Genomic DNA, 18,545 nt, shown 5'->3' on the forward strand with positions numbered 1-18,545 from the left:
CATTTTCTGATAATAGCCATCCTCAGAGGTGTGAAGTGTTATCTCACTGTGGGTTTGTTTGCATTTCTGTTATGGTTAATGATGCTGAGCATCTTTTCATGTGCCACAATGAGGAAAAAAATTGTGATGAAAACCAAAATTTAACCTTTGGGTTTCTCATTTCTGCTCAGATGACTAATCTCCACTATCCAGGAAATGCAGTCCTAGGTCAATAGGCTTGTTGCGGTTATTTTTTCAGGATGATCAATTTTGGTTTTTATTGTTATACTTTATCTTGCTTAAGTCCACTGTAAAGTTATTTTTAAGTTACAATTTTCTTCTCCAACACTTATTATCAAACATACTTTTAGGGTGGATTTATGTTAACTGGTTTCTGTAGTTGATAGGAAATCAATTTTTCCTCCTCATTGTCCCCAAGAAAGAGAACGTCCCTAGCAGACAGAACCCACACAGCGAGACTGTGATCAGTAGGGTACTGTGATTGGAGAAAGGTCTGACTATATGTGGCATCCACAGGGAATGCTGGGAACACCCCCCCCACACACACACACACATACATACTTCCCCCTTATGTCTCATTACCTGGGGAGAAAATGATCTTTTTATGGCATTCATTAAACTGGGCAGCTTTTGTAGATGGCTAAGATAAAAGAATAGGGGGTAGTGGAAGAACAGGTTTGGGGAGGTAGATAAGATCAAGAATTTCATTTTGAGCATGTTAAACTTGAGACCCCTTTGGGATATCCATGGACTGGTGTATGCACACACAGAGGTCAGAGGTCTAAGGTAAAGATACTGGCATATGGATGTGGGTATGATTTGAACAGTACTACATCCAAATCCTTATAATTACGGTGTAAAATGCAATATTTGACTGGATTTGATTTTAGTATTAAGCAAAGAAACAGAATGTATTTTTAAATTTCTATTTTAAGTATAAACTTGCTAGTTACCTGGTCATTACTAGCTTCGCTCCGGGACTTAGTCTCAGTTGATTTCATGACTGTGTCAGCCTTCAAAATGGCAGCCTGGCCTTCTCTTTTCCTTGGGTCCTTCTGGAACTTCGAGAGTCTTGTGCAGAGAAGGGACTTTGGACATCTCAGTCATACCTTCCAAGATGTTCAGATCCTTGAATGATGGGCCATATGCTAGACATAGTTTGCTACATAATGTGGCTATGCTTGGAGGACCACTAGCCTTGCATTTATCATTATCAGTGTCAGCAACTAGCATTTCTTGAATATCTTCCCTATTCCAGGCACTGTGCTAAGTGCTAAAGATATCAAGATGACAAAGACATGATGTCTCTCATCAGAGTACTAACAAGGTACATGGGGCAGGGGACAAGAATTGTAGTGACATGCAGGGAGACTTGTGTACCGGTGCCAAAGTTCCTGGGATGAAGCACCACTGAGGACAGTCATTCAGGAAGGAAGAGGCACCATTCTTGGTATGTCTAGAAGGGGAGGGAAGAGAGCTCTCTGACCAGGGAAGAGATGCAGGCACTGGAACAGGGTGCCTGAGGCATGTTCAAGGACTGATGTCAGTACCCTGTTAAAGGCTGATGGCCTGGGTTGGTGTTCCTGGCACAAACCTGGCTCGGGGTTGAACAGGTGTTAGAAGTTAGAACTTGTGGATGTCAGTCTCAGACTCCTGCTACTCCCCGCAGACCCACTGTGCCTGGTCCCCCATTCCCATCCTTCATCGGATGATGATGGGCAAGGCTGCCGAGGAGGCCGGGACCAGCACTCAGCCCCCAGGGGGAGCCAGGCATCCCAGCAGGACCCATGCAGGCCTCCTCATTCTTCGTATCACCTGCCATGGAAGGAGGTTAGCCTCTGCAGGTTACTTGGAGTGCATTTTCATTTGACAGACCTGTCCCACTGAGGTATTAGATTGCAGCAAAGGTGCTGTGACCGGTCGCGGCACCCCATTTTCTCCTCTCTGCATGCCATGAAAACATTCTTCCTTTTGCCGGTGCAGCTACTTGATAAATTGGTTCTTTGATGATCTCCATTTCTATGTTATCCATCATTTGGAAGAAGGAATATTTTTTTCCTGTCAGGGATACTCATTTTTTAAAGCACACTTGATGGGTCCTTATCCTGCCAGGATCTCCCTTTGGGGGTCAGGACTTACAAAAACATCTTTGCCTGCAGAGCTGAAGCTACTGGGAAGGACTGAACATGGAGTCTTCTAGACACCCCGATGAACACGTCAGTGTCCAGCCTAATGGGGGGGGGGGGGTTGACCAAGACAGCAAGTTCCAAGGAAATAAATTTCTCCACCCAAAATGCAATTGGCATTTCATTGGCCCAACTGGATTTTGGGATTGCATGTTGGCGGCATTTCTTCTCACAACTTCAAGAGATAATTTAACAATCACTTGCCTAAGTTATGCTCAGGAATACAACATGCTATGGAGAAGGGCGGTGAACTTTTACTGATGCGAAAACTGAGGAAGGCCTTAAGGAGGGCAGGTATTAGAAGGTTAGGGCAGGCGGGATGGTCAGAGTGTCCATGCCATGACACCGAAGGCACTTACCCATGCTGTGACCGCTGACCTTTTTGCCTAGAAGAAACTTCAGGCAAAATATTATGATAATCCCCTTATTTTTTGACTGACCTCTTATGTTCAATTTTTTGTAAATATTTATTTAAGAGAGGGGAAGGGAGGGAGAAAGAGAGGGAGAGAAACATTGATGCAGGAGAGAAACATCGATGGAAGAGAGAAACATTTATTGATTGCCTCTCATACACACCCTGACCTGGGACTGAACCCGCAACCTAGGCATGTGCCCTGACTGGGACTCGATCCTAGGATCCTTTGCCCTGTGGGACAGTGCCCAACCAACTGAGCTATACCCGTCAGGGCTATATTGTTCACTTTTTAAAACTAGGCCACATAAATGTTGACTGACTGGCCAGTATACACAGAATAATTACTTTTGCTAAGAGTGAAACTAAGAATGCCTGAACTTCGTGCTATGCCCATTTTCTAAGTCAAAGGGTGATCTTCATCAAGGTAGTCACCGTTGCTCTCCCACACTGACAGCTGCCTCTTTTATAGAGACATATGTCCCGGGAGAAGAACATGAACCCAGCTTCAGTAGGAGAGAATGTGGTGTAATTACTGAGCCCAGGGAAGTAAGCAAACCTCAGATGTTATAATAGTCGTTACCACTATCGATATGAGGAGTGTTAACACTAATACGAATAATTAACTGGTATTGCCAGCAGGCAGTAATCACCTTGTTATATTCATAGCTTTGCGAAGTGGGGCACATTGCCTCATTCAAACAACCATGGGCCTGTGGTCTGGACTTTGGCTTTAGAAGTTTAGAAACTAAATTACATGTTTATTCATCTTGCTCAGTCACTCCCAGTGAATTGATTCATACTAGCCAGACTCAACAGAGGTTTGAAAAAAACAACTGGAGTGTCAATTCACTAAATCGAAATAAGATTTGTGTCCTGCAAGGTAATTGGAGATGCATGTCATCGCCCTAGCATGTTCTCTGCCTGATAGAAAATGCTCCGTGAGAAAGCAAATTAAAACCAGAAGCCTCCTTTAAGCACAAGGAACCAGAGCAGGGGAGTCGGGTGGCCTTAGCTGTTTTCGTGAAGCCTGTAGTGGTCTCCTCGTCACCCTCTCACCGAAAGGTACTGCTGTTAAGCGGCCCAGCTGTTCCTCTTGGCTGGTCAGAGTGGCCACATGCTGATCAGCTCTTACACCTCCCTCTCCTTTCTCCTGCCTTAGAGACTGGCCAGCACCCTGCTCCTTTCTTATTCTCACTTCATCGTTTTTATTTCAGCAGGCATTGATTGATGGATTGTTATCATTCTGGGTTTACAGATTTTATCTCACTGACTGCATTTTAGTGTGGCTGCTTTCCAAAGGCGTTCAGAAAGGTGCCTCATCTTCCCTCCATCCTCTGTACTGAGTGGACCCTGTTGGTGGCTAATGCCTTTTCTTAGCTTTAGTCTCAGACACAAGGGTTGCTTGACCAGATTTCAGCTTCGTTCGTGGGCCTGTGATCCTCTCTCCCCTGCTTCGAGAGAAAGACTTTATTAGGTGTCTGTTCACAGCGGGTTCCCCTCTAACCCCTTGGAAAACAGTCAAACATAAAACACCTTTGGTTTCAAAAAGAGGGTGCAGAGGTATGCACAGTGGTGACGGAGGGAATTTTACAAGCGTGCAATTGAGATTAAAAAAAGTCTGAGTTTTAGATGATAGTAGGAGCAACTTCCTGCCAGTCACTTCAGAGAAGGTGGACTCCACCAGTTTCTGTGACTCTGTCTTAGCAGAGACCCGTGGGTGGAAAGGGCACCCGGAGGGAGAAGCGGCAGGGAAATATCTCATCTGCATCACTTTTATCCTCTGAGTGGGGTGGCTTCAGGCCAGATGGAGCAACTTTTCACCCCCTCTACTCTCCTCTGTACATCTCAGCAACCTCTCCTGGAAACTCTCCTTTAAGTAGCAGCTAAATGCTGCAGGGTATTTAGCCTGGAAAAGGGAAGGCAGGGGATCGACACTCCCTTAACTAACATTTATTGAGCCTAATATGTGTCAGGCAATGTGATGGAGCTGCAGAGATGGATTCATTACCTTCCCAGCCTTGGAGTCGCCTCTGTCTGCCAGAGGCGACAGTCAGTAAACAGATAAATTACAATCCAGTCTTTGCTGGTTGTCGCTAAGATGGGAGGCAGGAGCTGGGAGAGTTCCCAGGGCAGAGCCACAAACTGTCCCGCTTAGAGGAAGGCTGCACAGGACGGGCAACAGGGAACTGAGTCTTGAAGGACTGTCTTGCAGAGCCATTGTGCAGGGAGATGGATGGTTTATCATTCAACACTCAATTGTCTAAGGATAGGATGTTCTTGCTGTGTTCGAGGAAAGATATACCAATTCATCCTAAACATGATTTTAAAAATATAACTTGGAAGAATTGATCTAGCTGTGAACACTTGCTACCTAAAACTTGGTGATGGGAAAAATATAATTCTCTGAATTATCAGATTGTTAATTCACTAGTGACCTGCTGAGCCAACGCAAGAATCAAAAGAGGCCTTATTATTTTTAACTATTTGTCCTCTGAAATGCACCACAACAGCCCAGAGGTGGGAGGGAGGGAGGGCATGGAGAGTGAGAAGACCCAAAAAGTGCACAGACAAGGGAATGGCCAGCTCACCAGGCGGTACGGGGCAAAACTGTGCATTCAGACCACTTAGTCTGACCTAGGATTGTGGCTAAGAGGAACAGATAAGGAGGTGGGAAGGGAAAAAGTTCCACTTCACACCAGCAAGTCAGGAAACACTCATGAGGGTGGTGGGAGAACTTACTGAGGGTGGACCAGAAGCGCGTGGCTCAGGGCCCAATAGCATGGTGAGCCACGAGTCCGGGCCCGGGCTGGACGGCGCCGGAGAGCACTCTCTGGCTTCTGATTCCCTGGCCGTGCTCGAGGGCCTTGTCTTCTGATCATCCTCAGGGGTACCCTGTGGGGCTGTGACCGGACCCGGGCATCAGTGAAAAGTACAATTGAAGACCAAGGCCAACAGGATGGAGGTACCAAGGCATTTCCCAAATGCACATGTTAGTCTGCACAGACTCTGAATTGCTTACCAACCAGATCAAGACAGAGAGAGATGAACGGAAGGAAGCTGCAGGGAAGGGAGGGAGAGAGAAAGAGCCCAACAACCAAGAAAGCAACATCTAGAAGCAAAAGTCAAATTGGAAGTCTGCCCAGTTCGGAATCATCAGTTAGCGCTCATGTTAATCACCTCCAGACTGGATATCGGCGCCCCTCGGGGCTTCAGCATGAAATACATCACTCGTGAGAACTAATTTTAGCTGCTGAAAGTTTGCTGTGTTTTTCCTAACGCAACATTCCTGGTGGTTGGAAGCTCTCCTCACTCCTCCACCCCCCCTCGCCCCCTCCCTTCCCCGCTGTGCCCTCCGTGCCACTGGTAGCATGAGCAGAGCTGAGAGAGGTCTGTCTGAACTTCCTCCAGACACGTTTCACCCACAGCAGGAGGCCTGGCACCTCTGTGCTCATCCCCCAGGCTGCCCAGAGGTGCTGTCTGTTTGGCTAATGCAAGAATCAAAAAGTGATTCACTTGGAAGTGGGACCATGGATCACACACAGCAGGTTTGGACAATGTATTATCTAGTCTAACCCTGTACTGTGTGCGGAATCTGGTTTTAACTGTTTTAGTCCAAGCAGGGTATGCTGCTAACTTCTCACACTTGGGGAACTGTTTGTTCTTCCTCCACTCCCTTCCTGGCCCCCAGGCTTCCACTGCAGTTGTGTATAGACTTTCTAAGGAATGTGTTTCCTTTTTCTCCTTCAGTATTTCTTTCCTTTCTCCCCTTGATCTTTTCTCGATCTGCTTACTCATTCTCTGCTTTGAGGATATTGTCCAAATCTTAGGGGCTGACATGGGACACTTATCCATTGCATTTTCGTCAACAGCACTTAGCTGACATCTGCCTGTGTGTGGTTTTCATGTGGGAACCATTCCCTGATGGCTTCCCAGTATGTGAGGAGAAAGCTCTGGAGCACACCTAGTCAATGGTGTGGTTGCTGACGTGATTGGATGACACTTTTGTAATAACTCGGGTCTCACTGGCCATTCTGGTCCATAAGCCCGAGGAATGTGCTGAAACCTGCTTTACTCAATGAGTGAGCCTTGCAGCTAAGCACAAGAGACTTCTCAGCTTAAAAGGCTTTGCTTTATTTTATTATTTTTCAAAGTCTGTTGTATTATCCAGAGTAAGAGGAATAAAACTCAGATTCCTTAGCACAGGCCCCAGACATTCATTAAACAAATGCTTGACTACCTACCAAAGTGTCAAGAAGGACAGACGGTGCTGCCCAGAGTTGTTGCGTATCGATCGGACTCCAGTTTCCAAAGGAGGAATGCCCAGATCTGATTGATTTTGTGAATGTTTTTCAGAGTCTCTTTGGGCCTGGTCTGGCCTTTATGTGGTTTACCTAGTTTGCAATATATAGAGAGTTTTGTTATTTCTGTCCTTTTCATGGTACCCTGGTCTAATTGCATAAAAATTACTCTTTCTTCACAAATATACCTTTGAGTAAATGTTCTCAGGGAATCGTGAGCTATTGCTAGAATTGAGGGCTTCTAGGCTCAGTGCTTGGATATGTTGACACACAGAGATCAAAGCTCAAATGCAGGTCTCCAGTACATTCTGTCCTCATATCCGTAACACAGTGCCCAAAATAATGGCCAGAGGCAGCACCACTCTCTCTCCCTTCTATAGCAGGTTAGAGTTTTAGGTCAGAATGTATGGTCATTAATAGATAAGCCTGAGACTTTGCGCAGAACCTGACAATAATGCAGCTTCATTCTCCCATTTAGCCTGTAGGAGATTAGGCCATGTCCTCGAGGCTCATCTCCTCCTGTCTCCCCATCATATCGTTCTTCCTGATGGGAAGCAGTATCCCCCGTGAGAATATTGCAGCTGAAGGTCCCTGAAGGGGATGAGATGCAGTCGGCGGCATGGTCAAGGGTGAGGGAGCAGGCATTTAATGTTTGCTAACTGCCAGGCACTTTCATGTGTTATACCCTCTATCCATCTCTCTACCCATCTGTCTCTGCACTTGTTTTATATATAATATGCATTATTAGGTGGCATGTTATCTGTATTATAATATCTTCTTGTAAAGTGGGCATTCTTTTCCTTATTTCACAAAAGAAACCGACTGAGATTGGATATATCATTTCCCCAAGGTCACTTAACCAGTGGTTGCTGCATCGAGGACTTTGTTTCTCCACAGCCCAGGCTGAGGAGACCGTGCCATGAAACCTCTCTGAAAGCAAAGTCAGTGTCAGCCCTCAGAGAACAGACCTTTCCTTGAAAAATCACTCTCTCTCCTCCTTCAGAGCCCTTCCACCCAATTAGATTAAAACGGCAAATTCTGGATGGCCATTTTTGATGATCATTCAATTGTCAGTGTGAACCATGGCACTTAACTCCTTTTCGTATAAATAGTTAAAATAAGTTTTGGCACTTAAGAAAGGCATCACAGGTATTTAGAAAATGCACTTACAGCCCTGGCTGCTGTGGCTCAGTGGATTGAGCACGGGCCTGAGAACCAAAGGGTCACTGGTTCAATTCCCAGTCAGGGCACATGCCTGGGTTGTGGGCCTGGTTCTCAGTGGGGGATGTGTGAGGAGAAACTACACACTGATGTTTCTCTCCCTCTCTTTCTCTCTCCCTTCCCCTCTATCTAAAAATAAGTACATAAAATTTAAAAGAAATAAAATAAACTTCACTTACATAAATTGCTTGATTACCCAGTTACACTGGGTCACTGAGGCATGCCGGGATTTCTGCCTGTTCCCACAGAGGCCCACAAGATTGAGATCTTCTGTCCTTTACATCCCCCCGCAGCTCTACAGTGGAGCTGCGTGCTGAACGAAGGCTACCGGATGCACTCATGTTGGATTGTGGTTCGGTATAGGTTCAGCTCCATTTTTCTCCACTGCTCTCTCCCATGGACAGGGCTATGATGGTGCTCGCCATTCTCCTCCCATCTGTCTTTCTGAAAGGCAGGCAGCGTAGACATTAGGTATTGATTTTCTGATTCCAAGGACCCTGAGCTGTTCTTGATTTCTTTGGAAGCTCTTGTATCCTTGTTTCTGGCACCATGTCCAAATTTATCAAATATAAAGATATCCTGACTGCAGAGGCAGGTTTAGGAAAAGATCATGTGTGGTATTTCCCCATCTTTGTATTGACATACCTGGCTGAGGTGCTTAAAGGTTAATAATATGACTTGGCCCTGGAGTTGGATGAGGAAAGTTAAAATTTTGTTCCACCCCTTAAATATGAGCAAGTTGTTCAACTCTCATGCATCTCCTCATCTGGAAATGGGAGATTGAAATATTTACCTCATAAACATGCATTCAGTGAGACAATATGTATAAGTTGTGTAGCTCAGTGCCTGGAACACAATAAATGCTCAACAGATGGTGGCTATTGTCAATAACTTTTATAGGACACGCACAGCATAGTTTCTGTAGAAAAGTCAAGGTTCCACTTGTCCTATTCAAGTTTGGCTGGACTCTGAGGAGCAAGGACAGGGGCTGTCTTCTTCATTGCTGTAGGACTAGCATTTGGTGTAACATGGGCACTCAGTAAAAACCTGTAGAATTGGATGAGTGGCTTTTGTTTCTCTAAGTGAGAGTCCTGGGCCAATAGATGCCCAAACCTGCATTAGCTTTGGTCCTGAGACCATCTCTTTATCTCTCTGGGACTCATTTCCCAGTTTCCTACATGAGGGATTAGGCCAGATGATGACTTCTGGACCCTGGAATAAAATTCTGTGCTCATTCCCCTACTTTGCAAAGTCCTTCTTCAGACGTCCTTTTCAGCTTCTGGTTTGAAGGTTCAAGTGAGGGTGGGGGAGCCTTGTGAGCTGTGTCATCACACGGGCGTCTGCTGGCGGGAGGGAATCAGGGAGGTGGGCCCACGGAGGGAGCCGTCAGGGCCCCGGACAGATGTGAGCACAGAGAATACATGGTGAAGACCTGTGCTTGTTCCAGTGTGATTTGAAGGATGCCACTTATAGGCGATGCTGATGGCAATTAGGAGACCTCACTGCAAAAACTGTAACCCCTGGGAAAGTTTAGTTGAATACCTCTTTTCAGAGTAAGTGCCTTACTTCTTAAGTCAACTTTAGTATGTGCTGTTCGGTGTGCATGCACACACGCATGAATAACTGTTTCATGTAACTATTTCACGTTTAGCAAGTAATAGTCCATCAACAAACATTTATGGAAAACTGTTGAGTGCTAATGAAAAATACAGAAGAAATACAGTTTGTGACATAATCTTTTCTCCAGGAACTCAGAATCAAGGTGGGAAAATAAATGTAATAACCATGAAATAATCCTTTTTTACATTTTTAAAAAAGATTATATTTATTTATTTTATTAGAGAGAGGGAAAGAGAGGGAGAGAAATGTCTATGTGAGAGAGAAACATCAACCAGTTGCCTCTTAGATGCACCCCAACCATAGACAAACTCACAAACCAGGCATGTGCCATGACCGGAAATCAAACCAGCAACATTTTGCTTTGCAGGACCATGCTCAATCAACTGAGCTGCATCAAAAATGTGAAAATTTTTTCACATTTTTTAAGAGGACCCAAGAAAGAGATGGGATTGAGGTGCAATGTAACAAATGGGAAATGTTCAGGGAGGGGTCCAACAGGTCCGGTGGTCGTCCTAAAACACAGAAGCATTTATGGACTCATTCACCCAGCAGATTTTTGCTGAGCATGCCCCGGGCTGAGTCCCAGGACTGCAGGAATGAATGAGACACTGCCGCCCCCCTCAGGGAGCTCAGAGCCTAACAGAGGAGATGAGGGTTGGAGATATCAGCCAACGTGGGTGCCATAATGGTGGCACCTGGGCAGCGGGGAGCACAGAGGGGAAGTGCCTGCCCTGGCCAGGGTGGGGGTCAGGAAAGCCATCACGGAACAGGGACCACACACACGGAGCTTTGGGAGCACTCCAGGCACAGGGAACAGTGTGTGGACAGCGATGCTCTCTGGTGAGGATGAAATGCAGTGGCTTCCCATGACCGGCTCCACGTTATCTTTCCTGTCTATTTTTATACTTCTTCTTTATTTTGAAGTTTCATGTTGAGTGTTGCCCCTCTCTCCAAGCAGAATGTCAGCACCACGAGAGTAGGGCTCCGATGGTCTCATTCAGCACTGTATCCCAGCCTGCGCCATGGCCGATGCCTGGTCAGCGTGTGGGCACAGCCAGAGGACTGCCTGGCAGACCTTTTTTTTTCTTTTTGTCCTCTCTCTTCAGTGGGGACCCAGGGGGTGTGCTCAGGGAACGCAGGTGTAGCCCAGGAGAGCTGGGGGAGGCTGCGGCAGTCCTGTGCTGTCCCCTGGGTCAGAAGGCAGGAAAGGGCAGGCAGCTGATACTCAGTGGAAACTTAAGAAAAATCAAGCATATGGCCCATGAAGAGGGATAACTTTTGTTCATGCTGGGGACTTTCTGGAACAGAAAGAAACGAAACGAATACAAAAAAATGAACTTGCTGTTCCTATACAGCCATCCAGTCGAGGCTAAACTTCCAGGTAATTTGAATGCTCGTACCCCATACACATACATCCATGCTTTAGAGGCCAAGAAAATTTCTGAAAACCATTCACAGGAAATTAATAGCAGGACTGGGAATGTGGGTCAGGAAGGAAAATTTCCCTATACTTTTCTGCTCTTCTGTATTTGAACTTCTTAACTATGAGCATTAATTCCTATATAAGTTGTTGTTGTTGTTTTTAACAACAAAAGTAAAGATACTTGGGCCCTGCCCTTAGAGATTCGGATTCACTCAGTTTGGGGAGGATGCAGGGCATCTTCAGGTTTTTTCCCAGGTGATTGATGGGCACCAGGCTAGAATCATAGCACAGGTCCTACCTCCTCCCAGGAGCCTCTCCTGATTACCCACTCGGGCTTCTCACTGCCCCCTGAATTCCTGCAGCAGGTGCCAAGGAGGAAATCACACACACACGCACATACACGCACACACATGCACGCACACAGCCCGCCCCCACCTGGGCATCCAGGTCAGCAGAGCTCACTCCCTTTGCAGTTCTTGTAGTCAGCAGCACCTAACACAATGCTACAGCCCCTCCTCACCATAAAAGTTGCCTTTTCCACACTACCGTTTGTGGCCCATGACTCAATGTCACCAACTTTCCAGGTGGTAGATGCTGTGAACGTGTCCAGCTGGGCGTGAGTAATAGGGAGTAGTGGAGACTGGTGAACTGGCTGGATCAACACTGACTGTGGGCATTCAAAGTCACATTTATTTTCAGTCACTGCTGGCCACACAAAAAACATCTGTGGGCCAGATTATGCCTGTGGAGGATCAGTCTGCAACTCCAGTATCTATAAATTCTTGCTGTGATCTTATCCACTCTCCCAGCTTTCATGCAAATGCTGACGGCTTTAACTTGGCATCCCCAGGCCAGAGCAAGTCCCTGGCTTCAGACTGTTGCCCCCACTGCCTGCTGGCTGCCTTCACACGCACCTGGTCTAGCTCACCACAGCACAAATGGAATTGTTCATCTTAGCCTCTGCGGGATGTGGGCACTTTTAGTTGCAAGGAACAAATTCTTTCCGATTACTTTAAAGAAAAGGGATTTGTTCCACGGCCTTGTGTAGACTGAACAGAAACCCCTGACACTGTTATAGCCCCGGCCACTGACCCCTGTCACAGCCTCACCCCTGAGCGAGTCGTTCCCTCCTGGCATCTCTGCTTCTCTCTCTGTGTCTGCACCATCAGCTCCCACTCTTCCCAGCCTGGCTTAGCCTCCTGCCCAAGCCTAGGCAAGATCCAGTGTGGATACTAGAGCTGATTACTGCTGATATCAGACTGTCTCACAGCTCCCCTGACCCAGCTGCCCAGAGCTGCTTCCCTGAGTGGAGCCAGTGAAAGGAGAAGTTGGAACTTCCAGGTGCTTGGTGACATGTTGGGGCGAGCCCTGGACCCACCCTTCCTCCTGTGTTCCCCACCACGGACGATGGCAGCTCCAGTCCTCCTCTCTGGGGACCTGGCGTTACCCTGGCCTTCACTTCCTGCGTGGGAAGACTCCGGACCCTCTGGAGCTCTCTCCCTGAGCTTTTGGAATTTTTCTGTTCCCTGGATCCAGCCGCCACCACCTGAAGCCACCTGTTCCTCTTCTGCCTGGCACAGCTGCTAACTTGTCTTCCTGCCTCAAATCTACCCTCCCCTCAGCTGCAAAGCCCTTTGCTCATGCATGTACCTCCCCCTCCTGCACCTTTTGGGGGTTTCCTGTTACCCGAAGGATAAACCGTCTGCCTACCTTCGCAAGGGGAGCACAGCGTCCTTGGTCTCACCACTGTCCGTTTCACCAGCCTTGTCTCTTCTACTCGCTGACTTACATTTTACACTATAGCAGCAGCGAATTGCTCTTAGATAATTGTTCTTAAATAAACTGTGCTCTTTTATGCCTCCATGCCTCTATTCCTGGTTAATCACTCCCACCTGTGGCGCCCTCTGTTCTCCTATAAAGCTCCTGCTCATCTGAGACAAAGCAGAGACATCTGCTACTTCCAGCTCTCATAAAACTATTCTGGTTCAATATCCATGCCCTCTCTACTCATAACAACCTTTGCATACACCCATTATTGTAACTACCTCTATCATTATCTGTTTGTGTCTCTCTCCCACTAGGCTGAGCTCTTAAGGCAGGAACTTGTTTTTATTTATCATCATATTTTCATTATACTCATATATCAAACCCAATACCTGACATAGTAGATGCAAAGTAAATATTTGATGAACAAATGAGTGCTATGCATAAGGCATACATAGGACACTAAGTATATTTGGATATGTTGGTTGATTTAAAATGACGATCATGAAGCACTATAGATCCAAGTGGAAATACTTTTTGAAAGTCACTGCCTGATAATTGCCATTCTGACAGGTGTGAGGTGGTATCTTCTGGTGGTTTTGATTTGCATTTCCCTGATGATTCATGATATTGAGCTTTTTTTCATTTACCTGTTGGCCATCTGTGTGCCTTCTTTGGAGAAATAAAAAGAACAAAAGACAAGGAGGGTTGGCGAAGATGTGGAGAAATCGGAACCATTACACACTGTTGATGGGAATGAAAAATTTCCCATAGTGGTGCAGCCACTATGGAAAACAGCATGGATGTCTCTCCGAAAATGAAAACTAGAACTACCATATAATCTATCAAACCCATTTCTGGGTATATTTCCAAAAGCACTGAAATCAGGATCTCAAAGAGATATTAGCACTCCCATGTTTATTACAGTGTTATTCATAATACCCAAGATATGGAAGCAACTTAAATGTCTATCAACAGATGAATGAAGAAAGAAAATATGGAATACACACAAAATGGAATGTTACTCGGTTTTTTAAAAGATGGGTATCCTGAACTATGTGACAACATGGATACAGTTTGATGATATTATACTAAGTGAAGTAAGTCAGTTACAGAAAAACAAATACTGCATGATTATACTTAAATGAGGCATCTAAAATTGTCAAATTCATAGAATCAAAGAGTTGAACGGTGGTTGCCAGGGGCTGGGTGGAGAGAAAATGAGGAGTGATCAATGGGTGTAAAGTTTCAGATGAATGATTATCTAGAGATGCACTATACAACATTGTGTCTGCAGTCAAAACTTGTTAAGAAGGTAAATCTCATGTTAAGTTTTCTTACCAAAATAAAACTTTTTTAAAAAGTTATACTCCCTGCTCTGGCCAGGTGGCTCAGTTAGTTAGTGCATCATCCCATGCAATAAAAGTTTGTAGGTTTGATCCCTGTGCGGGCACATATACCTAGATTGTGGGTTTGATCCCCACTCAGGGCACCTAGGGGAGGCAACTGATCTCTGTTTCTCTTTCACATCAATGTTTCTCTCTCTCTCTCCTCCGCCTTTCTCTAAGAGAAAGTCAATAAACATATCCTCGGGTGAGAACTAAAAATAAAAAAAGTCATGCCCTGATATTAAACATGGCTGGTCCTGTTTTTACTACTTTTTTTACTTAATAAAAGCTGTATGTATTTAAGGTGTTTATGATGACTTGATGTACATATACTAGTGGAGTGATTACTAACAGTCAAGCTCATTAATATATTTTCTTCTTCCATTGTTACTATTTTTTCTGTATTCTGTACTATTTATTTTGCATTCTGAAATCTCTCTTAGCAAATTTCCAGGGTAAAGTACAGTATTAGTAACTATAGTCACCATGCTGCCCATTAGAGCTCCAGACTTATTTACCTATAGAACTGCAACTTAGTGCCCTTTGACCCCTGGTAACCACTGTTTAGCTCTCTGATTCTATGTATTTGACTGTTTTAGGTTCTACATATAAACAAGGTCGTGCAGTTTTTTCTTATTGTGTCTGGCATATTTCACTTAGTGTAATGTCGTCCAGGTTCTTCCATGTTGTTGCAAATGGCAGGATCTCCTTTTATAAGGATGGGTAATATTACTATATATGTATCAAATTGTGATATATATGTATTTCACAATTTCTTGATTGATTTATCAATCACCGGTCACTTAAATTATTTCTATTTCTTGGATGTGAATAATGCTGCAATGAACATGAGGGAGAGACAGAGAGAAAGACAATGAGTGTGAGTGTGTGTCTTCAAGGTACTGACTTCATTTTCTTGGGATATATATCCAGAAATGGGATTGCTGGGTCATATATCCTATTTTTAATTTTTTGAGGAACCTCCATAGCGTTTTCCATAGTGGTTATACCATTTTTCATGCCCACCAACAGTGTATAAAAGTTCCCTTTTTTCCATATCCTCACCAACACTTATATTTTGTTGTTTTTTTAAATAATATCCATTTTTATAAGGATGAGATGCTATCTCATTGCCTACCACCATTCTGATACAGGCTCCTTCCTGGCCGTCCCGTATCTGTCTCTGGTACCAGAGCCATAAGCACGATAAGAACCTTAGGACGGAGTCGATGGAGGAGCCCTGTGAAGGTGTGTGTCCCGTATTGGGCATGACTATTGGCCATGGGGTCGACAAGTTTAGATGTTATTCTGAACCATAAACTTTTACGCTAGAACCATTGGAAATGGCTTTATTTGCTTTGAGTACCCATGGTGAGGTAGTTTGGAGATCATTTAAGTGGTTTGATATGTCACGTAATCACACGAAGATTACACATGCAAATAGGCAGGTGCAGGGCCCCGGAGGTCCGCGTCCTGTGCGCGGAGGCAGTGTGAAGCCGCTGCTTCTCCTGCTTGGGCCTGCCACACAGGCCTGCGAATAAAACAGCCTGGCCGGGGAGCTCTTTGGAATGTCTAGATCTGAGGAAGATTTTTACAACTTCTATTTGCCCTTCCTTTACAGTCCTTATTTTGAAATCCTCCTCTTAAAATTTAATTTACTTAGTCTCTGAGCTAGAGCTATTTCCTTCTCTTCCGTCCTCAGCACAGGCACACAGACACAGTGTTCTGTTACCCCCCCCTTCCCAAGGAAAGAGCTAAAACCAGAAGAAATTGAGATATACATTAAGAAAATTGGCACAAGAAGAAAACATCTTTCTTGGAATTTTCTTAAAGATTCTTTTTCCTTGAAAAGAAAGCCAAACTGTAAAGTAAAACATACTCCATTGTTAATAAACAGAAACCTTGAATATCTAAAATTCAGTTATTTTCCAAGACACACTAACATTTTGCTCTGTCTGCTTTTCCTAATATGCACATTTCTTTAGTCCAAATCCTCATTATGGGAAACATTTACATATCCATCTCCAGGCTCCAGGGTTTCCTGGGCAGTGAAATATGTGCTTAGTGGTTTCAGAAGCACTGGCTCTTAACTCATTTCACCAAAAGCAGTAAATCTTTAAAAATGAAATTTTTCAGGCACTTGGACCCTAACTCAACCTTGTGGGGATAGACGTATTAGAACCATATCGGCCCGAGAAGGTCTGATAGCCTTTAAAAATATCATCAGCCAGTCCCCTACACAGCCTGGCCGGTGACACTACATTGTGTGGCAGGAGTGGCTGAAGAATGGCTGTGCCAAGGCTGTCTTAAACCTTTATTAAATTTCTCACTTGCCAGCAGCCTCATCCCTTGCAGGCCTACAGTCTGTTGATTGCTGTTAATTTGTTCTCGTTAAGCTGGTCTTCTAGACCATAGCTGTGTTTTCAACAAAGTTTGGCTCTGTGGGAAGATTCAGGGCCCGTGTTGGGACAGAACTCCCACGGTGGCTGCCACCCCCTGGCTTCCTAAGGTCAAGTTCTGTGCTCTCTAACTTTGCTCCTGGCCTTCCAGAATCTAGCCCTGCTTTCTGCTCTGTCCATTACTTATAGCTCCAACCTCGATCCTACCCCTTCCCATCGGTCCTATCACAGTGGGGGCCCGTCTATGCCCCACGTTGACCTCAGGCACATACCAGCTCTTCCCTAGAGTACCAGCCAAACAAATTGGGACAGGGAGTCTTAGACCCACTGCATCTTAAAATCAGAAAGGATATTGGGAATTTTTTAGTCTGTCAGCTCTACATTCAGATGAGAAAATTTGGGTCCTGAAAACATGTCAGTTTTCACATCACTAATGGTGAAGTTTGCATCAGAGGTGATAGCAGAACTGGAATAAAAAAACATGATTTTATGGAACTAATTGTATTTGGGATATTTTGTAAAAGTTTCTCATCCTATTATGTTTGTCAGATGACTGTTGGTATCCCCAGAACTAGATGTTGTCTGCACCAACGTCCCAATATCCCAATTTAAAAATCAACTTTGAAAGCGTTCAGTGGAAAAGGGTGATAGTACTCTAATTTATGCCAACTTATGCTTATGCTTATTGCATGTTAATAACCTTTCAAATATCTGGCAAAACTCTAACCTTTCAAATACCTGGATTGGGCATGATAGGGTGAGAATATGCAGTTTAGGGTGACTTGTAGCAACTTGGTACTCATGCTGATAAAATTTCCTTTTCTTCCTATGATGATTTATTAAACAAAATGAACCTGGAAGGGGCCCTAAAATGTATAGTACACTTAAATTTTGTTTATTTTTTTCCATTAATACATTGTCTATAAAGGGACAATATTATAGACAATAAGATCAATAACATTTATACACAGAAGGCTGTCTGGTAGATTTTTTAGGGTGTAAGGGATTCTGTGTTGATTAATGTGCAGAGAGTTAAGATGGACTTTTTGCCATTTATTAAATCCCAAATTAATTTCTGTGCCACCTGGGCTGGCAGATCGTGCAACTGCTTTGCCGAGATCATCTGTGCAGGGTTGCTCAGCTGGAGTGAAAGCGGCCCTTCCTTCCAGGCAGGCGGTCTAACCATTATACTGGAGACATAGCATTTCAGACCCTTACTTCATGTTTTCTTCCAGACTCTGTGGCTACCCTCCTTTTTATGATGAAAATGACTCCAAGCTCTTTGAACAGATCCTCAAGGCGGAGTATGAGTTTGACTCCCCCTACTGGGATGACATTTCGGACTCTGGTAAGTCTTGTCTGGCTCCTGGTCCACGGCCCAGGGAAGTTACATTCAGACCACCTGACCCTTTGGAGGCCCAGGATGGGGGATGGGAGAAGGGGGATGCAGGATGGTCTTCACTTGGGCTTGACCTACAAAGTGAAGGACAGACTTGGGACAAGGGGCCCAAATCAAGCCATAGGACAGGGACTCACTCCACCACCAAACTCTAGCCTTGCCCTGATCTGGGCGCCCCAGCAGTGCTTATTATGTATTACTGAGCACTGCAAGTGGCATACACGTGCTGCCTCCCTCAGTCCTCAGGGCCACCTGTCAGATGGTATTACTTTTATCTCCGTCTGGCAGTGGAGAAAACTGAGGCCCAGGAGATGAAATAAGCTGTCCCAAGTCACATAGGTAGTAAGTGACAGAGCTGGCTCTTGAACCCAAGCCACACCCCAGAACCCACCTCTCAGCGACCATGCCACACCAAAATGTTCCCAGGGAAGT

General features: G+C 45.0%; 1 protein-coding gene across 2 annotated transcripts in view; it reads left to right on the top strand.

The window, feature by feature from the left end:
• Positions 1-18,545, top strand: part of CAMK1D (calcium/calmodulin dependent protein kinase ID) — a 396,613-nt gene that overhangs the window by 361,834 nt on the left and 16,234 nt on the right. For both annotated transcript variants that reach the window (XM_054593597.1, XM_054593590.1), the window contains exon 7: positions 17,950-18,062. In XM_054593597.1, the coding sequence (XP_054449572.1) occupies positions 17,950-18,062 (113 nt within the window). The remainder of the gene's footprint in view (positions 1-17,949; positions 18,063-18,545) is intronic.

The sequence above is a fragment of the Pteronotus mesoamericanus genome, unplaced genomic scaffold (genome assembly GCF_021234165.1).
Source record: "Pteronotus mesoamericanus isolate MK-2021 breed Mesoamerican mustached bat unplaced genomic scaffold, CSHL_Meso_final contig_130, whole genome shotgun sequence".
In the NCBI taxonomy this organism is placed as follows: domain Eukaryota; kingdom Metazoa; phylum Chordata; class Mammalia; order Chiroptera; family Mormoopidae; genus Pteronotus; species Pteronotus mesoamericanus.